General features: G+C 38.7%; 1 protein-coding gene across 2 annotated transcripts in view; it reads left to right on the top strand.

Annotated features, from left to right (window-relative positions):
* The first annotated feature begins 915 nt into the window (after positions 1 to 915).
* UBE3C (ubiquitin protein ligase E3C) overlaps positions 916 to 24,472 on the top strand; it is a 73,613-nt gene continuing 50,056 nt past the window's right edge. For both annotated transcript variants that reach the window (XM_081344075.1, XM_081344074.1), the window contains exons 1-11: positions 916 to 1,239; positions 8,122 to 8,175; positions 9,482 to 9,556; positions 11,360 to 11,503; positions 13,448 to 13,563; positions 13,910 to 14,067; positions 14,592 to 14,745; positions 16,387 to 16,607; positions 17,012 to 17,160; positions 19,190 to 19,377; positions 24,071 to 24,157. In XM_081344075.1, coding sequence (XP_081200201.1) covers positions 1,174 to 1,239; positions 8,122 to 8,175; positions 9,482 to 9,556; positions 11,360 to 11,503; positions 13,448 to 13,563; positions 13,910 to 14,067; positions 14,592 to 14,745; positions 16,387 to 16,607; positions 17,012 to 17,160; positions 19,190 to 19,377; positions 24,071 to 24,157 — 1,412 coding nt within the window. In that variant the 5' untranslated portion in view covers positions 916 to 1,173. The remainder of the gene's footprint in view (positions 1,240 to 8,121; positions 8,176 to 9,481; positions 9,557 to 11,359; positions 11,504 to 13,447; positions 13,564 to 13,909; positions 14,068 to 14,591; positions 14,746 to 16,386; positions 16,608 to 17,011; positions 17,161 to 19,189; positions 19,378 to 24,070; positions 24,158 to 24,472) is intronic.

Raw genomic sequence — 24,472 nt, 5'->3', positions numbered from 1 at the left:
GAAGAGAAGGACCAGGGGAGACATGACAGCAGTCTTCCAATATTTGAGGAGGGGGTCAACCTATTTTCCAAAGCACCTGAAGGCCAGACAAGGAATAACAGATGGAAACTGATCAAGGAGAGATTCAATCTGGAAATAAGGAGAAATTTCCAGACAGTGAGAACAATCAACCAGTGGAACAGCTTGCCTTCAGAGGTTGTTGGTGCTTCATCACTGGAGGCTTTCAAGAAGAGAATGGACTTATATCTGTCGGAAATGGTATAGGGACTACTGCTTGGGCAGGGGTTGGGCTAGATGACCTACAAGGTCCCTTCCAACTATTCTATTCTATTCTATTCTATTCTATTCTATTCTATTCTATTCTATTCTATTCTATTCATATAAGGCACATTATGTACAACGCGCGCGCGCACACAACTCCAACCCGTGATGCTTTTAATCAAAGCCGAAGGCGAGCAAATTTAAGAACTGCTTTTGTTTAGAAAGCCCCGATCTCACCACAATTTCGGAGCAGGTGGCTTTGTGGGAGGAGGATGCGTGATTGTTGCCAGAAAGCAGCGAAACAAAATCAAATTCCCCTTTAAGATGCCCCTCTAGTTTTTTTTCTTTTAAGCCGCGCCATGAGGTCTAGAGCCTTGAGCGGCCCGTTCGCATTTGCCAAACATCCCAGCTCGCGAAAGGGCGGGGCCCACGAGAAGATTCTGTCTCAGGCCCGCCTTCCAAGCCCGCCTCCCCGTCGCTCTTCCTCCGGTCCGACAGGCGGAGCGAGCGGCGGCCCTTCCTTAAATTGGGGGGTGAGGGGGGGGGACACAAAAACACAATCACACACACACACACACACACAAAAACCCACACGCGCGCGCGCAGATCAGGTGGGCGCGCGCCCTGGTAACTGCAGTCGGCGGCCATCTTCTTTGGAGAGCCGGTGCTTTGCTCCCGCGGCGATCGCCCTGCCAGCCTTCCCGTGCCGGACCGCTGCGGCCGGAAGGGAGCCGGAAGGGGCGCGAAGGGGAGGGCGCTTCGGGCTTGAGAGGGCGGGGTGGTGGACCGGGCGAGGCTGGGTGACGGTGGGATTTCCCGCGAGGTCAGGTCCTCTCCTCGGCTATTCTTCGCCCCGCCGGCTGAGGAGGCCGGGCCGAGCTCCGGATGGGCGGCTAAGCGGCCGAGGGCACCATGTTCAGCTTCGAAGGGGATTTCAAGACCAGGCCCAAGGTCTCTCTCGGCGGAGCCAGCAAGAAGGTAGGCCTCGCAAGGCCGGCGTGACTCAGCCTTCTCGGCAGGGGAGGCTTCGCGGAGCCCCAGCGCTGCGCTTCGCCTCTCTCCGGAGCTGATTTCCTCCTGGCGGAGAGGCCCCCCGAGCAGCCTCTGGCTTGGGGAAGGAAGCGCCCAGCTGAACCGGGACAGGCTTGGCGGTGGGGGTCGTCTCTCCAAGCTGCCGGGCCCGGTGCTGCCATCTCCCCTTCCTGAGTGGCTGCACCGGTGGGAAACGGGCCCCGTGATATTTGCAGTTAGAAAAGGGCCCTTAAACTGGATGGGCTTAAAACTTGAGATGGCCTGGCCACGATTCCAGGAGATGGGAGTATTGGAGATGTTTTGGATTTGGGGAGATGGAGACAAGACAGCGGGATCCCGGTTTAGCCAAACCTGCTGATGGGAAAGCGGTGGGGAAGAGTCTTTAGTTCGTTTCCCACCTTGGTGACTTTTTAAGATGCCTGGACTTCAACTCCCCAAATTCCCCAGTCATAAGTATGCTGGCTGGGGAATTCTGGGAGTTGAAGTGTAGACATCTCTAAGTTGCTGAAGTTGAAAAGCACTGCTTGTTGGGCAAGAGGAGGATGTTGAAATTCTGAATGCTAAATATGTTTCAGAAAAAGTCTGACAAAGGCAGATGAGGGAGATATTTATTCCTCAGTTTTGGTAAGCTTTCTCTGTCTTTTCTGGTCATTCTTATTACTACAGAGGAGGCCTATTAAGAGTACCAAGATTGCCTGTTATCTGCATTAGATGTGTGTGTCTTTAAATACTGTGGATCAGCTTTGACACAGTTTCAAATCTAGCTAATATTTTGAAGTTACCTAGGCCTCATGATACAAACATTTCTCAGTTTTCCAGTCCATGTGGAGAATATTACTGACCTCGTATGATCGTTATCTATAGGAAAGAACATAGCTTCTCTAAACAATACAAATTCAATGGTTCTATATTGGTTTATGTAAACTGTCACATATGCCATATGTCCCCATCATCACCTAAAACTGACACTGAATAGTCTGCTTTAATGTGTTATGTACAATATGTATACAAATTAAATATATAATGAAACGGGTAAATATTACCTTCTGTGTAGCTTTGTGTAATCACACTTTCATGAACCAAATGCCCATTAGAAATACATTATGTGGTAATTCCTCTAAATTATGGATCATCATTTACTACTGACCTCCAATACTGAAAAACCTTTTATCCTCATCAAATTGGACACACTATACTACATTGTTCTGTGGAATGAAAAATAAATATGTAAAAAAATGACATCTGCTTTTATTCATATTTGATGGCTTTATGTGTTTGGCATCAAATTCTAAAAGATAATGCTGGTTTTTCAAAAAAAACGTGCTCAGGCATAATTAGCATACAAAAATGTATACATGAGTCAGTCCAAATAGAAATTGCTGAAACTTTGGTTCTAGTCAGCAAAGGAGTAAGATAGTATTGTATTTTATTCTCTTGTTTATTTACCCAAAATACTGAATATCTATTGAGGAATGTTGCATTAGAAGAAGATGAGGGTGGTTTTAAAAATTGAAGGAAGAAAATCAGTAACTTGCACTATACCAACAACTTTTCTGAAAGCTGAAAATGCAAATGATTTGCAGGTTCTAATAATTAAAGAGCACAGTGAAAAAATGTAACTAACGTTAAACATAAAGAAGCCCAAACCCAAACAAACTGAAGTATTTATGTAAATAAACCAGAAAGGATTTTTAAAAATGTTCCTTTTGGATTCTCACAGTAACACTCTGGATTAATGCTTCTGTGACAAAAAGAGAATTGAATCTAGTTTTTCCTGATTTTGGTTGGCAGTTGAATGTACAGTTGCTTTTGCCATTGATATGTACAGGTAGTCCTGGACTTATGACCACAATTGAGCCAAAATTTTCTGTTGCTAAGCAAGACATTTGTCAAATGAATTTCGCCCCATTTTACGACCTTTCTTGCCACAGATGTTAAGTCAGGGGTGTCAAACTCAACTTCATTGAGGGGCGCATCAGCATTGTGGTTGCCCTTGGGGCGGGGGGTGGTGCGGCTAGCTAGGGGGTGTGCGACCTACTGGGTGGGTGTGGCTGGAGTGGGTGTGACGAGTGGGTGTGACCTACTCGGTGGGCGTGGCCAGCTCTACATCATTCTTGTCAAGGGTGCCTATGGGGGCTTGGGCAGGAGTGGGGCAGATCTGAGGGTCTCTGGCAGAAAGGGGTGGGACTGGGGCAAGTGCCAAGGCATGGTCCACTGGAGGAGCCTCACTGTTCCTCTCAGGCCATGCGTGTGTGTGTAGGGTGCTGGATGGTGCCACAGGCTGCCCGGAGGCCTGGGCAGCAGAGGTCAAACACCCAGCCTGGCCCTCAAGCACCCGCAGCACTAAGCCCAGCCCCACTTCCCCAAGGGGGCACCCAGCTGCCCTTACCTCCTCCTCAAGACTGTTGCTGCTGTGCTTGCTCTCCTTAGCCAGGTTGCTCATCATAGGTGTGAGGGCAAAGTCAGAGGAAGGCCCACTCCCTCTCCATGGGAGGAGACCCGGCTTTGTATCCAAAGCTTCCTTAGCAATAGGATAGGAAATCCCCAGGATAGGCCAGGAGGAGGGGGCAAGGGGATGGTGAAAGGGCAGCAGGGCAGGACTAAGGCAGGACTTCATTCAGATCCTTCCTTCCTTCCTTCCTTCCTTCCTTCCTTCCTTCCTTCCTTCCTTCCTTCCTTCCTTCCTTCCTTCCTTCCTTCCTTCCTTCCTTCCTTCCTTCCTCAGAGTGGTGGGAAAATATTTGAGATGAGGGAGGGAGAAAAACAGGCAAGAAACACAGCTGGGGAGTGTCACCCTTTGTGAGGAATGAAGAAATTGCCGGGAAGTGGCCAACACATGGCCCACGTCTTCACATATCTGGCTTGGTGGGCTTTGGGGGAAGGGACGCCATGAGCAGTGTGAGAGTCGAAGTTACCTGCGCAATGCCGCCCAGCCCCCAGCCTGCCCAGTTTCAGCAGGTAGTGAGGTGCTTTCCTCCCAGAGCCAAGAGGCTGAGCCAGGCAATGCAAACCCGAAAAAGCATGCCGCCACCCAACCCCCAGCCTATCCAGTTTCTGCAGGCAGTGGGGCGCTCTCCTCACAGCACCGAGAGGCTGAGCTGGGTGGTGTGAATCCGAAGAGAAGTGTGACGGTACACAGCCCCCAGCCTATCCGGTTTCGGCAGGCAGTGGTGTGCTCTCCTCACAGCACCGAGAGGCTGAGCCGGGCAGTGTGAATCTGAAAAGAAGCGCACTGCTGCCCAGCCCCTAGCCTGCCCGGTTTCGGCAAGCAGCGGGGCGCTCTCCTCACAGTGCCGAGAGGCTGAGCTGGGCAGTGCTAAGCTTGCCAGCTTTGCACCTTGTTGTCTGCTGAAACTGGGAAGACTGAGGGCTAGGCAGCATTGCACTTCTCATCAGATTCGTGCTACCCGGCTCAGCTCTTGGTGCTGTGAGGAGAGTGCCCCACCAGGCAGTCTGGGGGTTGGGTGGCATCGCACTTCTTTTTAGATTCACGCCGCCTGGCTCAGCCTCGGCGCTGTGAGGTGAGCGCCTCACTGCCTGCCGAAACCTTTCCCCTGGAGCCCATCAAGCTGGATATATGAAATAGGCAAGGGCCATGTGCTGGGCACTTCCAGGCAACGGTGCATTTCTTCATTCCTCACAAAGGGTGACACCTCCCCAGTGCGCGCCCAGGGGGTGGGCCCAACGCAGCAGGGGCTGGTCCCTTGCTGTTTCCAGACGGCCTTGCGGAGCTAAGACTGAATGCATTTCATCATATGGCCACCAAAATATTGTACATTGGCTCTCGGCTGGCCTGGGCTGGGGCCAAGGCAGCGCGGGCTGTTCCCTCACTGTTTCCAGGGTGGCTTCGTGGGCCACATGAAACCCACTTTGCATCCGGGCCTTGTGTTTGACATGTCTGTGTTAAGTGAATCATTGAGGTTAAGTTAGTCCTATCAAAATTTTATTTATCAGAATATAAATTACGAAGGAAAATAAAAAAACTAATGGGAACTAGGGGAAAAAGAGAAAAAAAAGGCAGAAGAGAGACTCAGACGTTGATGCCTGAAGTTGTTGAGTTAGTAACCAGGTTGTGAAGTGAATCTGGCTTCCCCCACTGACTTTGCTTGTCAGAAAGTTGCAAAAGGTGAGCACATGACCCTGAGATACTGCAACTGTCATAAATAGGCCAAACGTTTGAATTTTGATCACCTGACCATGGGAATGCCACAATAGTAGTGTGAAAAAATGGTCATGAGTCACTTTTTTCAATACTTGCAACATTCACTAAATGAACTGTTGTAAATTAAGGACTACCTGTATTTCAGTTTGCTTGAAAATAATGAAATGACCATAACCATTGAAGGACAGGAAACAAGCTAACATTGATACTGCTCTTGCTAAAACATGTCATCATAATGATGTTTTGGTGTGACTGAGATCAATATCAAGATGTGTGGAGTGATGATAATGTAATATAATGTGACACAGAAGGTCCTTTTTAAGAGAAAACTATTTCAGTTATTCAGTTGGTCGTGGCTATATTCCCGTGCTATATTAAGAGTATAGATGTGCCATTCTTCCTAGAACTTAATACTTGCTGTTAGTGGCTGTTATGGCTTCCTGAAGTATCCAAATGTAAAACAGCTTCCATAAAAATTTCAGTTTCACCACATTCTCAGGGGTTTATCAGTTTGTGGTTAATATCAAAAGTGCATAGGCATGGTTACTTGGAAGACGTCTAAACAAATTCTACTGAGCAACTATCCCTTGTAGATAAAGTACTGCTTCTACTGAGTGTTATCGGTAGTGATGTGATTATGTTATCAAATACTAAAACACAATAGAATAGAGCTGGAAGGGACCTTGGAGGTCTTCTAGTCCAGCCCCCTGCTCAAGCAGGAGAACCTATACCATTTCAGACAAGTGGCTGTTTAGCCTCTTTAAAAATCTCCATGATTTCTGAAGGCAAGCTTTTTCACTGCTTAATTGTCCTCACTGTTAGGAAGTTTCTCCTTAATTTCAGATTGCTTCTCTCTTTGGTCAGTTTCCAACCCTTGTTTCTTGTCTTGCCCTCTGATGCTTTGGAGAATAGTGTAACACCCTCCTGTTAGTGGCAGCCCCTCAAATAACTGGAATACTGCTATCATGTCTTCCCTGTTTCTTCTTTTCTTTAGACTAGTCAAACCCAAGTCCTGCAGCTGTTCTTCATATGTTTTAGTCTCCAGGCCTTTGATCATCTTAGTTGTGCTTCTATGAAAGTTTTCCAACATCTTTTTTTGTAGTAGGGTGACCAAAATTGGTTGCAGTATTCCAGGTGTGGTTTTATTAAGGTTTTATAAAGTGGTAGTAATCCTTCACGTGATCTTGATTCTATGCCTCTGTTTATACAACCCAGGATTGAATTAGCTTTTTTGGCTGCTGCTGCACTGCTGGCACATGGTTAAGTGATTGTCCACTAAGTCTAGGACTCCAAGATCCCTGTTGCTGCTTTTGAGCTTGGTCTCGCTTAATCTGTATTTAAACCTTTGATTTTTTCCTGCCTAAATGTAAAACTTTGCTTGTCTCTACATTAAAACTCATTTTGTTGGATAGGGCCCATTGTTCAAGTTTGTCAAGATCTTTTTGGATCCTGAGCTTGTCTTCTGGGGTGTTGGCTATTCCTGCCAGTTTGGTGTCATCTGCAAATTTGATGAGTTCCCCTTCTATTCCCTCATCTAAGTCATTGATGAAGATATTGAAGAGTACTGGGCCTAAGACGGAGCCTTGTGGTACCCCAGTGCTTACTTTTCTCCATGTGGATGTAGTGCCATTGAGGACTACTTGCTATGTATGGCTTGTCAACCAGCTACAGATCCATCTGATGGTGTTGTCTGTCCCATCTTTTTCTAGCTTACTAAGCAGCAGGTTGTTGTCAAATGCCTTACTGAAGTCTAAGTATACCATGTCCACCTTTACTAATTTAGTTACTTTATTGAAGAATGAAATAAGATTGGTTTGGCATGATCTGCTGTTGACAAACCCATACTGGTTATAACTTTGTTTGCTTCTAGTTGTTCGGAGATCTTTTTTTGATGATCTTTTCCAAGATCTTCCTAGGTATTGATGTTAGACTGATTGGTCTGTAATTTCCTGGGTCTGTTTTTTTCCCTTTCTTGAAGATGGGAACCACATCAGCCCTTTTCCAATCCTCAGGTACTTTCCTGGTGCTCCAGGATTTTTGAAAGATAATGGTGCAATGATTCTGAGATAATATCTGTCAGCTCCTTCAGAACTTTATTGAAGAGGACTTGGGGAAGCTAGTTCTCTCTACCAGGAGAGCAAGCATTTCTATTTTCAGAAGATGCATTCTAAAATTAATGAAGTAGATTGTGGTCCCCAAATTATCGGGCGACAGCCTGTTTGAAACTGGGCAGTGGGCAACGAGAAGGGCAAGCACGTGCGAAGCTCCACTCATGCGAGCAGAGGGCACTTGCATTCACGTGTGAAACTCCACTTGGGCGAGTTGAGGGTGTGCGTGCCCACCGCTCACACAAATGGACCTATGCGTGTCTGGGTGCCACTTGCACACCTCCACCAGGCTGAATCGCCAAACTGGAAAGGTTGTGAACCACTGCAATAGATGGTTAATATAGTTGCAAAAGATGTGATGTAAACTGCAGTATAGTCTCACTCAGCTGAAATTATTGGTATAATTTCTTCAGCAAAGACTAATGATTGTAATCCTTTCTGTGGGTTGGGAAAAGATACATATACATAATCGGATGTATAACTAGTATAAAGATGTTTATATAAAAATTCAGTATATTTCTTCAGATAAAATTTTTACATCATGTCTGTTCTTTTCAGGAAGAAAAGGCATCTCTTTTGCATCGTACACAGGAGGAGAGACGAAAACGAGAGGTATGATGTAAATAAAGCATATAAAAAGGAGCTGGTAGATGAAAATGCATGTTGCTAGATAAAAATTAAAGAGATATACCTTGTTAAAATTATGCTAACATTAGAAAGTCATTTTAATTGTTTTATAGGTTTAGGAGTGTAAACCGCCCAGACTCACTTCGTTGAATTGGGCAGCAGTAGAAATAGTATGAATGAATAAATGGTGCAAAGTTTATAAAGTAGAAAGAAATGTCAGTCTATTGAGAACAGATATGAACACAAATGGAACATAGTAATATTGCAGTATTGACCACAAACATGAAATATTGTGTACAGCTAGTCCTCGACTTACAACCATTCATTTAGTGACTGTTTGAAGTTACAACAGCACTGAAAAAAAGTGACTTATGACCATTTTTCACACTTATGACGATTGCAGGATCCCCATAGGGAAATTGGCAACTGGCATGTATTTATGACAATTGCACTGTCCTGAATCATGTGATCACCATTTGTAAACTTCCTTACAACAAGCATTTTATTATGAAAACAAGATTCGCTTAATGATCACATGATTTATTTAACAACTGCAGTGATTCGCTTAACAATTGGGACAAGGAAGGTCGTAAAATTGGGCAAAATTAACTGCTTTGCTTAGCAACAGAAATTTTGGGGGTCAATTTTGGTCATAAGTTGAGGACTACTTGTATTAGGGTCCTATAATTTCTAGTTTCTTGAATTAATAAACCTATGTATACACAGCACAACATTAAAAATAGTGTGGTTGACTATGCAACATTCAACTCATTTATTTAATATTCTGCCTTAACTAGTTTTATGAAAACTCAAGTTGGTGAACATAACTAATACTTCTTCCTCCTAATTTCCTCACAACCGCAACCCTATGAGGTGGGTTCACTCTGAGAGAGAAGGACTGGCCCAAAGTCACCCAGCCAGCTTTCTTGGCTAAGGTGGAAGTATAAGGTATAAGTATAAGTCTCCCAGTTTCTAGCCTGGTTGATTAGTTAAGAACTGTCAGTCTCAGAGGCAGGTGATATCAGAGTAAACATCTGAAAATGTATCTTGCTCTTTTATTGGAAGAGGGTAATTTCTTTGTGAACCAATTTGACAAGCAGTATAAAAAAACATTGTGAATCAATGTTTCTAGGTATCTGGTATCTAAAAGTGAGAGACTCCTCTTTATACTCAGAAAATTAACTAGAGACGTTGGGAGTGTGCGTTCATATAGTGAGCACTCAGTTGTTGCCATTTTGAATTTTGAATTACAATGCATCATATTTTATTGACTTTTGACTTATCCCCTTAGGAAGAAAGGAGAAGACTGAAAAATGCAATAATTATCCAGTCCTTTGTTCGGGGATACAGGGACAGAAAACACCAAGTAGGCTTTTTTTCATGATTAATTTTTTGAGTATTTTTGATATTGTACAGCAGATTATATTATAATAAATTATATTAAAATGAAATTAATAGTTTTCACACTCGTTATTCTATCATTCTACCTGTTAATACTGATCTTTTGTCCAGATCATGAAGTCAGTCTTTATGCAGTTCAGAATTAAATTACACTCAATTTATATTTATATTTATATTACTCTTTGGTGTTTTTCAGCCATGAGGGTTCTATATAGGATATAAAATCTAGACTTATGCATTATATATATTGCAGTTAAGTTTTAGAAACACTTGTAGATGATTTATTGGTGTACAAAAACATTTCTGTTGTGAATGAAGGCAAATATGCGTGTCTCAGAATAATGTTGCAATCTGGGTCGGTCAATGGGACCAGAGGTTTAGTCTTCCGAGCTTTTGGACTCATGTTGGGGCATGTCAGACTCATGCTCTACCCAAATGGGTACCAAGTTCTTTGTAGAGCATGAATCTGACATGCTCCAACAAGATGTTTTACCAGAACCTCTCTCTACCACGTTCTGGAATCAGAATGTATCTACTCGAATGGTAGACAGTCTGGTAGAGGGAAGTTCCCTAAGGATAGTTCCAGTACAGGTCCAAAAGCTCAGAAGACTAAACCTCTGGTCCTAGGGACCAATGCAGATTGGATCCTGCAACATTTCTGTTGTGTTTTGGTTTGCAGTGATGGTCATATACAAATATTGTCTAGAAGTAAAACAGAGTTGGAAGGGACCTTGGAGGTCTTCTAATCCAAGCCCCGATCAAGCAGGAGGCCCTACCTAATTTCAGACAAATGGTTGTCTTTTTAAAAGCCTCCAGTGATAGAGCACCCACAACCTCTGAAGGCAAGCCATTCCACTGTTACGAAATTTCTCCTTGCTTCTCTTCTTGGTTAGTTTCCAACCATTGCTTCTTGTCTTGCCTTCTGGTGCTTTGGAAAATAAGTTGACCCTCCTCTTCGTTGTGGAAGCCCACAAATTTTGGAACACTGCTATCGTGTCACCTCTAGTCCTTTTCTCTAGACTAGACATACCCAATTCCTGCAACCATTCTTCATGGTTTAGTCTCTAGCCCCCTAATCATCTTTGTTACTGTTCTCTGCACTCTTTCTGGAGTCTCGACATCTTTTTTATATTGTAGTGACCAAAGCTGTATGCAGTATTCCAAGTATGGCTTTACCCAGGCGTTATAAAGTGGTCTTGATTCAGCCTAGGATTGCATTGGCTTTTTTGGCAGCTGCAGCACACTGCTGGCTCATATTTAAGTCTACTAGGACTCCGAGATCCCTATAATTCTTTACTGTATTGATTTAAGTTATGTAGGAAGAACGTTTTGTTGTTAATCTCAGTAAAATAAAGCAAGTACCTGTCTCAATAGTTTTCCACACATTGATTTTATTATTAGTTCTTTTTGACATAAAATGAGCTCTAATTGTCTTCTTTAATCCATAGGCAGCTTTTATGCTTGCGTGTGGGATTTGGATGAATTGTGTCCATTCTAGAATTGATTAAATGACAGTAGTACTATGCAGTTATTGTAGATTATTTATGTCTGATGCTGTTATCCAAATATTCCCAAAAAATTTTTATGCATAGCATTGTAGCCAAAGGTATGAAAAATAAATAATATGAACGATGACATTCTTATATTCATAAGAATTTTAATAATTTGTAAATGAAGTTTGCAGATACAAATTACATGTTGAAATTGCATGTTAATTAATGCCTGGCACTAGATTTCATTAGTTTTACTTTTATTTTTCAATTTTAAGTATGCTACTCAGAGGAGTGAATTTGATCGCTGTGCTAATTTAGCACAATCTGGAGGAAGTTGCTCTGCCACTGGAGTAAACCTGACTCTCTTAGTTCGCCAGCTTCTGTTTTTCTATAGATATAATGAAGATTCCAAACGTTTGGTAAGTATTGATATTTCATTTTGTTTTCAGCTTTTGGGTAGTAATTTTATTTGTAATTATTTTAGGTGTCAATAATACATAAATAATTTCTTGTCTGTTTGACCCAGAAAGGAGCTAGACTTTGGGAGGGCAATTTTTCTGTTGCTAAGATCCTGGCATAATGATTGGAGAAATGGGAAGGGGCTGCAGAGCGTGGACAGTGAGAGCGTGGCAGGCTACGCCTCACTATTGGCAGAGCTGGTATTTTTTTTAAAATTCTATTTTTTTTAATCTTGGCTTAGGGACATAATCCTGTTTTGGAGCTTATTTTGTGTGCTCTTGATTTTGTGCAATTAAAGTCAGAAAACTCTGGAGCTCAAATCTAGACTTGCACAAGTTCTTTTCATTTTTGTGCAAGGAAGCTTTTCCTCATCCCCACAACTGTTCTTTCGTATCATGATACTCTTAAAATACTGACGATGACTGATTCCTAAATGAAATGGATTTTCTATCCAATTATTTAGACATAGGTTTGGTTTTGGCCTGTTAGATATTCCTTGATAGGAGAAAGACAGGGGGCACAACCTTTTCGTTTTCCTGGATTTCTCAGTAACCTGAGGTACCGTTGGCTTTGATATTCTTCTGGAGTGATTGCCCCAGATATCTATGGATTTTTTTAAAAAAAAATCGTTCTGGATGGCTATCTCCAGAAGGTGGTACTTGAAGGTTTATGCTGACCGATGATGTTTACGCTGTTGAGTTTCCCAAGATTCCTTTGTACTTCCTGTGTCAGTGATGGTGAACATTTTGGGCCTGATTTCTCAAAAAATTCAAAAAATGCCTAACTTGACTCGGTTGGCATGACACACGCTGCCCCCTCCCTCCCATGACAAAAGAGGACTCTCTGGACCTCCTCCCTGGAAATCACACAAAAAGGGCCTGCTCTCGTGGGGTCTCTGGAGCCTCAGAAAATAGCATGAGAATGCTCACACCATTTTCAGATGCCTCTGAAGCTGCGCAAAACCTCCATACAAGCACGCTCAGAGAGCACAAAGGACCCCTCATTTCAACCCTGAGCTACAAATATTCTCTTTTCTTTGGAACCTCCACACAGTTAGTCCTTGACTAACAACCATTCATTTAGTGACAATTTGAAATTACAGTGCGCTTAAAAAGTGATTTGTAACTGTTTTTCACACTTAATGACCATTGTTGCATTCCTGTGGTTGTGTGATCATATGTAGACTTTTGCAACTGGCATGTATTTACGACTTGGGCAGTACCGGGGTCATGCAACCTTCTGATGAGCAAAGTGAATTGGGAAACAAGATTTATTTAACAACTATGTAACTGACTTAACTGCAGTGATTCACTTAAAAAACATGGAAAGAAAGGTCGTAAAATGGGGCATAACTCACTTAACAATTATCTTGCTTAGCAACAGAAATTTTGGATTCAATTGTGTTCATAAATTGAGGATAACTTGTGCAATAGCAAAGGATTTTGGAATTTCAGAATTGCCTAAAGTTCCCCCTACTGCTAATAAAGCCTCTGTCATTATACAGTTTTTCATTATTATTTCTATTACATACAAAAAAAACCCTTGTTTTACTACCTTTGTTATGACTGAGTTGAAGTAGCTTAGAACTTAAGTCAATCAGGAAGCACTCCCTTTTTTCCCTATACTGTCCATGTTTTTTATATATAATTTTGTTAATTGCAATTCTAATTTTATGATTCTGTTAAAGTGCATGTTGGGTAATTTTACATCTTTCTTTGTATTTCTAACATACTGAAATTTAGAGTAAGAATAAAAGATTTCAAGCATATTGTGATAAAATTTGGTCCTTGTTAGTTTGCTTTTCTTTTGCATGATGCAAAAATAGCATTATTGTAAGGTATTAAAAAAGCAGTGTTTTGTATTTTAGATCATTTTCCTACTTTGTGGATTTTTTTTCTTTTCAGATATGGATATGCCAAAATTTGATTAAACAAAATTCTCAATTTGTAAAGCAGCTTGATGGTCCTGACAGACTTACATGCTTATACCAGATAAAAAGGTTGTTGGGCCTCTGTTGCAGGTAAATGGATATACAAACTAATGAAAATAGCTTGCTATAAATCAATATATGTTCTATAAATTTGGTTTTTAATATTATACATGTGGCTAATTTGAAATATCATAGGTATATTGTGGGGTTGTGTTTTGGGATTCCCTATTTTTCAGATCATTTATAGTACTAATTCATTATTAGCATGAATGAAATTCTTAAAATTCATTGCTGTCCAGCTGTGCTCTAGTAATTAGTTTTCATTGATTTCAAGTTGACTTCAGAAATGAGGTATGAAAAAGCATTTTACCAGTGTATTAAGAATTACTACAAGGGAAACAGTGTTACAATTTGTAAAATAGCTTTTCTGTTACAGATTGCTACAAAACTGCAATGATGACAGTCTGAATGTTGCACTTCCTATGAGGATGCTTGAAGTATTTTCATCCAAGAATACCTATTTGCCTGTTTTACAAGATGCTAACAATGTTGCATCAATAATGGAACAAATCTTGCACTACCTGATTCAAAATGGTAAGTATGATAATTAGCTTTTAGATCTATATTGAATGTTGAACTACGTATGCACTGGAGGTACCTTTGTAACAATTGCGATTAGTATATAATGAATCCCATTCTGCTGCATTTTCATGCACCATTTTTAAATTAAATACTGCATGTTTTAGTAATCATCGTATAATGAAATCTGAACTTTCTGGTGTTTTATAACTAGTTTTCATTTTTTAAAATTCTTAGATTTAAAAAATAATTAAATTTAAATTTTCACTATGACTAGTGCTACATTCTTAATCATACTCTATGTTTAATGAGTATGGCTTGTCGAATAAACAGGCTTTTAACTGGGCTATTATTATTTTGCTCTGATCTTGAACCATGAGGCCTACCATATTACTTGCTTTACTGTGCTTACTGCAATAGTAATGCTGCAAATATCGCAGTTATCCCATTGAAATGTATTGAATAGCTTGTCATTACTTTACAATAAATCGGCAGAAATGTTTTGATACTGCCTTTATTAAGTTGTCCTTTTCTTTTAGGATACTACAGATCTCTTTATCTCCTAATAAATAACAAGCTTCCATCAAGTATTGAGTATTCTGATGTCTCTCGGGTTCCTATTGCAAAAATATTTTTAGAGAATGTTCTGAAGCCATTGCACTTTAATTATAGTTCCTGTCCTGAAGTTGCTAGGTGAGGATTTTATGTTATGGGAGCAAATGGTTAACTCAAAAATATTAAACTAGTTTAATATTTCTGCATATTGTCATAATACAAAGAAAAGCAATGATACTTCAATGGAGCAAATATAGGAAGCCTTGTGGAATAACTAGTTCAGAATTTTTGAATAATATTTTGATTTTATTGCTTGTGTGTGCGCTCATAAAAGCAGATGCTCAGAATAGTTTTGAGGCATAACATAGCATGTAGGATGAATTAAAAAAAATGTCCAATGTTAATGGTAAAATACAAATTGAGAACTGTAACTTGATTATATTGCAAATAACCAGAAATGTTGCTAAATTTTCTTTAGTAGCAATTGTTGTAAAGAGGATATGTATCTAGTGCTGGAATGAATAACTTGGGACTTATGTTGTACTTTATTAAGTATTCTTAAATCTTCTATTGATTTTATCTTGCATTTGTTAATATTCCTTTATCTTATTTTTGTTTTCTAATGGTTGTGGCCCATAGATAGACTTAAAGCTGCCAGAGTAGTTGAGAGCCAGGCAGAATGCAAGTTTAATTAAATTATTTTTAGTAGTATTCCTTTGTTCTTGTTTTTATTTTGTACTAATTATGGTCTTTTGACCATTAATATAGTTAGTCCTCAGTTTACAACCACAATTGAGCACAAAAGTTCTGTTGCTAAGTGAGACGTTTAAGTAAGTTTTGTCTCATTTTACAACCTTGCCACATTTGTTAAGTGAATCACTGCAGTTGTTAAGTTAATAACATGGGTGTTAAGTGAATCGGGCTTCCCCATTAATTTTGCTTGTCACAGAAGGTTGCAAAAGGGGATCACATGACCCCAGGACACTGCAATTATCATGAATAGGAGTCAGTCTCCAAGCATCTGAACTTTGATCCCATGAACATGGGAATGCTGTAATGGTTGTAAGTGTAAAAAACGGGCATGTCACTTTTTTCAGTGCCATTGTAACTTTGAATGGGCAGTAAGTGAACGGTTGTAAGTCAAGGATTAATTGAATAAAATTGATCATAAAGCCTGTTGACTTTTCATAAATTATTAGAGAACGGGCCTTGTGACTAGGACTGGGGCTCTGTTTGTGTTCAGGGCCCTGTTTCTTGGTTATATTTGTGATTATGGTCTATGATTTAATCTCATCTGCTATGGTATTTTCATTTTTCTTGTTTTTATTTAGAAAGTAGTTTTAAAATACTTTAGAAAATATTACTTCACAGAAATAGTAGTGAAGCTGGAAACCAACTTCCAATAGAGGTGGTAGTCGGTCATCAGTAACTGAATTTAAACATGTTTGGAATAAACATGTTCAGCATCTAACAAAAATTAAAAAAATAAAATAAAAATAAATTCAAAATAATAAATAAATTAAAAAGACAACAAAACAGGCTCAAAGGGTAGACTCTCAGGGCCACCAAGTCTTTTTCTGCCATTAGTTTACTATGTTTCTAACTTATTTTTAATTTTGTTTGCCACCAAGAGTCACTTGTTGAGATGGGTTGGCCACACAAATTGATTGATTGAATGAATAGTTTAAAGCTGCCGAGAGGTATTGAGTTCTGGGCAGCTTTGCAAGCTTAATTAATTAATATTATTGCTACATGCATTATTTTCTTTCTCTATTGCAGGCAACAGGTATTTGCTGCTTTTACAGAAGAATTCCTGGCAGCGCCTTTTACAGACCAGATATTCCACTTCATCATTCCAGCACTTGTGGATGGAGAAACCTGTTTTCCCTACGAACTCTTTCTGAATGCACTATTATTCACAGAAAGTGGTCATTTGAGGGAAAGCGAGAGAGCTCCTTGGCTTTTCTACTTTGTTCTAATAGCTGGTGAAACTTACTTAGGTATGCGAAACAGTCTTAACTAAGTGTAATTGGTGATATACACTATAACAGGGCTTCCCAATTTTTGGCCACTTTAAGACATCTAGACTTCAACTCCCAAACTTCCCCGTTCATCCATGAGTTCTGAGAGTTGAAATCCACACATCTTAAAAGTTGCCAAGGTTGGCAAACCTGCTCTATAACGTGTAGTCATTCAAAATGGCACTTTGCTTACCACCCTGCGGTTCTTTTCTTACAAGCCACAAAGCCACTGCAGCTGCTAGAAGACATGAGTTCCCTGGGTTTATCTTGCAGTGCTCTGACCACGTATATGCTGAGATGACTGGAATATGCTTATTTTTAAGTGATTTTTGTTCAGTATTTGTGTATTCTACATAACGGGCTTAATTTGTTTTCCTTCACAGGTTCTCTTTCAGAAGAAGGGTTGCTTGTATATTTGCGGGTGCTCCAGTCGTTTCTTTCTCAGTTACCTGTCTCAATGTCAGGTACAGATTGTCAGGACTCAGCAAGTGATTCTGAAGATGAAGAAATTAGTAAAATGTCATCCATGCCTGTAAGCTTCTTATTTCCTGTTTTAGATAATATAAAAATCTGTGTGGGCCTGCTTCTTCCTAAAGCAATGCACAGAAGAGGTTAGAAATAAAAGAATGATAAAAGATGATTGTGTCAGGATAGGTTCCCCAGAAATACTTTGTTAAATCATTCTGTCGGTGTAAAAATTCATGATATCAATCAGAGGCATTCTTTAGAAGAATATTGCCCAATATTTGCTTAAATGCTAAAATAGTAACTACAAGTGTAGACATAGGTGCACGCTGGTTTCATGCTCGAGAGAGATTCCCACAGCAAATCTTAGTATAAAGACAGGAATGTTCTGTATGAATTAAGGAGGTTTAGGGCCTTAACTTTAAAGGCCCTTTAAAGTTACTGGTCTTTACTTTCAATTAGTCCCAGGTGCAGTCTCTGCACTACCTTCAGAAGTATCCCTTCATGTGATACTGTGCAGTGGCCTGGGAAGTAAATAGGACATAAATAAAATTGGTTACATAAAATTGCTTCAGCAGCTGCCTCTGGTGGGAAAAAATGGTAATGGCAGTCACAGTTATTCAGGCATATTTGCAGATGAGTAAAGTGCACATACTTCTTGTTAATTCTTAAAACAATGCCTAATGCACATAGCAGTTCTCATGGATTTCTTGGAAAAGATGGCTGCATCATGTGCATGTAATTAAATATGTAAGGATCTTTTGGTCAGTTTTTCAGAAAGGAGATTTAGAGGCGGAACAGTAAAAATAACAAGTTAATATAAATATGAAAAAGGAAGCTAAAATAATCACTTTTCAGTACACAATCACTTCTGATAGATGTCCTTGAAAGTTGCATCTTAAATATTTTTGTAGAGCCAGTCTAAAAATTATCTGCGGGGAGCACATCCAAACAAGTTTAAAGTCTATGAAGGTTTTAGAAAGGATTCGGTGTGGGGGAGAAAAGTCTTGAAAGGATTTGACTGTACTTTTTTTTTAAGTTTGGAGTTGAAGTGAGCATGCTGTTCTCTCAACATCCTACCAAAACAGTGGAACATGATAGCTAAGAAATATTTGTCAGTGGAAGGATGGCTTCTTTAATAATAGTCACACACCTGCTATTTTAGGTCAAAAGAGACCATATTCTTTCTCGCAGAGGAACTTAGTACTTCAGTTTCAATTCTTCAAGCATTTCCTGGATACTTTTATTAAAGTGATTGTGGAATAATCCATAAGGGCACTACTTAAGCTTGATCAAACATCCTTGTTATAAACTTGAGGGGTTTCTTTTCTTCCTTTCTTTCAAAATATATCAATTATAGTACCTTATTTTATATATACTTTGGTTCTGCTGGCAATTGGGACAGTTTATAAGTTTCCCTATATTCACTGGGGGGAAAAAAAGAAAAAGTGTAACTGTATATTTGTGTTGGTACACATTATTCATTTCCAGATATTGCAAAATGCTGACAATAGGTTATACATAACTGGACATGTTGGTTCCATTCAACATTGCAGAAGTGACATAATATTTTCTGGCTTATTGTGAAAAAGAATGGTATTTTAATAGGAGCACTGAATTTAGCAGTTGTTTAATAAAGTCCGCCTGTAGGTTGGGAATAAAATTGTCACTTTTACTTTGTATGGATTTAGAAATTCCATTCTTACTTGCTGATTTCAAATAGTGAAGAAACATTAATGTTAACATTTTCTTTAACATATTGTTCAAATCTGAGAACTACTAACTGATGTGCTTTTCCATATATTATTTACTGGAAGTAATATATAATGAGCTGTAGTGGCGTTATGCTTCGAATGCAGTCCTGCATGCTTTCTCATTGCCAAATGTTTGATTCTGACTGGCTCAAGTTTGACTCAGCCTTCCATCCTTCTGAGGTCGATAAAATGAGGACCCAAATTTTTGGGGCAATATGCTAACATTTGAAAACTGCTCAGAGAGTGCGGTAAAGTACTATGGAGCAGTATATAAGCAGTATATAAGTGCTACTGCTAGTTAGACCAATTAAAATATAATCATCCCCTTTTTTAATTTTACAGGGTGATGGAAGAATATCAGTCCAATATATAACTGAAGAGTGTCTTTCAAAGCTGGACACAAAGCAGCAGACAAATACCTTACTAAATATGGTTTGGAGAGATTCGGCTAGTGAAGAAGTCTTCACTCTGATGGCTTCTATTTGCCATACGTTGATGGTGCAGCATCGAATGATGGTGCCAAAAGTCAGGCAAGTGTAAAAAAATACGTGAGTTCACGTACCTAATTAGACTCAGGATGATTTTGATACATTCCTATGTGTGTCTGTAATAATAGTTCTTAATTAATCTGTTTTATGATAAGTTGTTAATCAGGTGCATTGATTCACAATGTAGAAAGTATAGACCTCTGAAATACTGTAGATGACAAAAATGCCACTAGTTTATCTTCAGTAATAGTTATATTTTAAACCTCTTTATGGTTCCAAAACATGAACGGTGGTGAATGTAAAATTAATTCATTCAATAATACAGCATTATTATTTATTTCTTTATCAAATGTATACAGTTGCCCTTCTCTCCAAAGGCAGTTCTGGGAGAGAAGTAAATAAAAGTCAATATAACAGATAAAAATCTAAAAAAAGACAAATAAATAACACTCCTATCCCTTTCCTTACCATCACCTTTTTGGGTTGTGGTCATAATAAAGTTGCTTGATTATATGCATGATATAAATAATGCCTTGTAGTTTTGGAATTCAGTGAAGCACAGTGAATTCAAATTGCTTTGTAAACAGTAGTGTGGAAAACAAATTGATACTCTCTGTTTAACTCACTTCTGTTTATAGCTCTTGAAGGAAGTAAGATGTCATTGAACCTGTGGTAATCTGTTTAGGGTAATTAGGTCTTTGTCAACTAATTGCAATAAAGCAGGATGTGAGATCCGGAGTTCATAGCAGAAGCTGAATGAGTATCCCGGCCTTTATTGCAGTTAGTCTATTGCTTCAAGTAGTAATTATGGAATTTAAATGCATCATTGCATTGACCTGAAGTTTATTGATGAATTGTGTAAGAAAGTTGATGAGATGTCTATGGCCTTAATTGCACAACCGCAACCTGTCTTTCAAGGAGCTTTGTTTAAAATCCTGCTGCTCTTTGCATAAATATCTTTGGTTGATGTTGCCATGTTTTAAAATGGTTAATTTGAATGTGTAGCTATATCTAAGTTGCCTGTAATACAGGCCTTGTAAACTGATAATGGCAAGAATTCTGGCAGTTGCAAGTTTGCATGTGGTCCTGGATATGTGCTGACATGGTTTTCTATTGAATAAATAAAAATATCTCATCCACAGTTGTTTTACTCCCCACTGCCTTTCATCTTTTGGTAAACCTAAAATAAGATGTTGTTGCATCAGTCTATCTGCTTGTTGCTGTTAAGCCAGAATTTCAGGAATGCACGTGTATAGTCTTGTGCAAAGCAAAGTAGTGGCTTTGTTACACCTTGGTCTCTCAGTCTTTTCATGAGTAGATAGATAATGTATTGATTGATTAGTTTCAAAAATACATTAAAAATGCAGGATATAAGTTCGGCATAAAATAAATAAAAGGAAAATACAGTAATATAATACATATGTGGTAAATACAAACAATCATTCAGGAAAATACATTGCCTTTACAAGATACCCCTATACATTCAGTATAACAGATTCTTATATCAACTGCCTTAACTTGGCAATTCTGCTCACAGTTTGTAGATTAGAACCCAGGAGGAAATAGGACAAACTGCGATTCAGATCACAGTGGGTTGTTCTTTCAGGTAGTAATGTTAACTATCTAAGCCTAAGAAGGGCTTAACCCTAACAAGAGAGTTTGTGTGATGCTGCTTTTCAAGTATCCCCTTGCAACACCTCCTTGAAGCTCTTGATTTGATTACTACTTGGCACTTTAGCCTCCTGCAGTGAGTGGCAATCCATTTCAAGTTTACATTCAAGACTGCCCTGTGGCTAACTGCAACTTCTCATTCATTGAAAGTGTGCGTTAACTGTGGGTTAATGTTGAGATTTACACCTTGATTATTGTGCAACTTCTGAATAATTTCATTTTATTTACTGATTCAGTGGCAATACCTTGCTATTCTTCAATTCTTATTGAATGGTAGATAATTTTGGCATTGTAGGTGCAGTATAAAGAAACACAATCTATTTCCATGTGTTTGGTGACTTTTAAGGTATTTCTGGGTAGCAGTTGTATTTCACGTAAAACTTTTCACCTCGACAATCACATTTAAAAATGTATCATGAAGTAACTCTTGACATTTAAAAAAATAATAAGAGAAATATTAAAAATAATTAGAGTGCAAGCAAACAAGCAATGTTCATTTAAAATTATATACTGAAGGGTTTCACTAGCTTATTTAATCTTATGTAATTACAGTCACATCTGTTCCCTTCTACCTGTGACTTTTTGTAGTTTAAAGGAAGTGTCAAAATATTCTGTCCTCTTGTAGTGACCTCTGTCCAGCTCTACGAACTGTCTTTGTATTGTATTCTCTTCATTAACTTAAATGGTCTCAGTGGGAAACCAGACCCAATTTATAGCCTAAATTGAAAATCTTGCCTTTAAGTAATTAACTTACAGCAATTCCTTGACTAAATAAAGCTTAATGGGTCATTTAATCTCTCCCATTCTACCAGCAAGAATTTGACACTTTAAAAAAAGAAAGAAAACCTATAGCAATTTGGCAAAACATACATAAATCATTTATCTATCTATCTATCTATCTATCTATCTATCTATCTATCTATCTATCTATCTATCTATCTATCTATCTATCTATCTATCGTGCCTAATTAGCCAATCTGTAGGATTTTCATAAAATGCTTACTTCATATAAAGAAGCAGTGTTATTCGATTTTTAAAATGAAAATATATATAATAAACCCATGAAATGTCCTTTGGTTGCCAGAGTAAATCAACCTGTTGTGTATGTATTTTCTCTCCACTTAATCCATGTAAGATATTTGTGATTGTGAATAGTATTTATATTAGATTATTGAAGTTACAAAATATTTGATTAATTGTCAATAATGAAAAATTATAAAATATAGATAATACTAAATACATTTTAGTATTATACCCTTTTGTAAGTTTAATTACAAAAATGAAATTATGCTGTGTGTTTTATCAATAATTGGAAATTCCAAAAGAAAAGTATTGGAACCAAAAGTACCAAGCAAGTATATAAATAGAAAATTCTTAATTATAAATACATAGTCATGGAAAAATTGAATCTTAAACATTGTAAAAATGTTCTCAGAGGATCAGGGTAATATGTGTTCAACTAGAAAGAGGTTTACATAAGCAATGAATGCTAAGAATTTTGGAAGGAAAATTGGGCATATACAGTTTTAGAAGTAGATAATTAGAAAATTCAGTATCATCTGGCTATGCTTCATAACTTTTCAAGGTGAAAAGCAAGAATTATTATTTTGAAAGCAGTAAATTTTTAAAATTTCTTTTACTGTCAATGGATGTAATATTTATTGCACCTAGACCACACACTGACTATCAATTAGCTGCCTGGTGCAATTTACGCTGGATTTGACCTATAAAGCTCTTTATGGCTTAGCATCTGGCTGTATTCAGGTCTGCTTGCTCCAAATAGAATTGGCCTGACCCTTTAGTAGGAACTAGGGAGAATGAGGGACACGGTGGCTCAGTGGGTTAGGACACTGAGCTTGTTGATCAGAGGGTCGGCAGTTTGGCAGGTCGAATCCCGAGTGCCGCGTAACAGAGTGAGCGCCTGATACTCGTCCCAGCTTCTGCCAACCTAGCAGTTCGAAAGCACGTAAAAATGCAAGTAGAAAAATAGGGACCACTACGGTGGGAAGGTAACAGCGTTCCGTGCGCCTTTGGCGTCTAGTCATGCCGGCCACATGACCACGGAGACGTCCTCGGACAAGCGCTGGCTCTTCGGCTTTGAAACAGAGATGAGCACCGGCCCCTAGAGTCGGAAACGACTAGCACGCATGTGCGGGGGAACCTTTACCTTACCTTAGGGAGAATCTGCTCCTCTTTGGGGAAGTAAATTGCTGAGGCCAGGAGACATTGCTTCTCAATGCAAGTGCTGTTCTCTTCCAGTAGTCTTCATGTGGAGATCAGGCTGCCCACCTCCCAGATTGTGACCAGGTTGGGCTACCTCTGCTTTTATTCTTGAGGTTTTTTTTAATCTTTATTTTATTAATATTTGTTTTCATGCCTGTCGTGAATATTTTAAATTGCATTTCTTTATATCATATTAACTACCAAGAGCCTTTTTAATTGAGGGAAAGTACAAAAATGGATGGAGATAAGGGTATAAAGGTAATTTTACAGCAAGGAAATTCAAAATAATAATAAATGTAATGTTAAATACACATTCATATACTTCAGAAAAAGTTTGTGACTTTTCTGACATTTATGGTCTCAGTTAATTTCTTCCATAAGGATATTTTGAAATTTCAAATAACTGTAATAGGACTAAATGTATGATACTTATAGTGACATGCCATTATAAGCCTGATTATAAACAGAAGATACATTTACAATTAAACATAAAAATATTTTTTTCTATATTAATTTGGTCCAACTTTTGGCTTTATTATTTTATACCATCTTAAAATAACTTTACAGTTAATATACCTATATAAAATTGAATTGATTCTGATGATTTGTGAAATATGAAAGGGCACAGTTTATTGTAGTTATCTCTGTTTTTATTATGATGAATGTACACTGCTTTTCCTTTAGTAGAAAAGACTTTCTGTATTGATATGAGAAACTAGTGGGAGAACCCTGGAATATGAATTAATATTAATGTCTAAGAGTGGTAACTTTGGGTAAATTTTGAAAGAAAAGTTTAACAAAGATATTTGGTAAAATTTATACTTTCTCTCTTTCCTTCTAGACTTTTGTACAGTTTAGCTTTTAATGCCAGGTTTTTGAGGCATCTTTGGTGTTTAATCTCAGAAATGAAAACACGAATGATTACTGGGTATGTAGTTACTTTATAAATATAAAAAATATTCAAATAGAGTAGCATGTATTGTATTGACCAAACAGTTCCAAAATTACTTCACACTGAAAGGCTAAATTACTGATAATGTTTTTATTAAAATTGAATATTTCAAATAAAAAAAAACATTAGAAAAGTGCAAGAGATTTGAACTTTCAGGATTACTTACACAAACTTAAGATACGTTCCTTTTTGTTATTCCCTTTCACCTTTCCCCTTTTATTTTAGTTTGTATTTTAATGTTCAACTTTATCTTATTAAAAAAGATAAGAACATTTCCTTCTATGCATGTGA

Source organism: Vipera berus (assembly GCF_964194415.1).
Source record: "Vipera berus genome assembly, chromosome: Z".
Classification (NCBI taxonomy): Eukaryota; Metazoa; Chordata; class Lepidosauria; order Squamata; family Viperidae; genus Vipera; species Vipera berus.
Note: the sequence above shows the minus strand (reverse complement) of the source record. Positions and strands in the feature narration are given on the sequence as shown.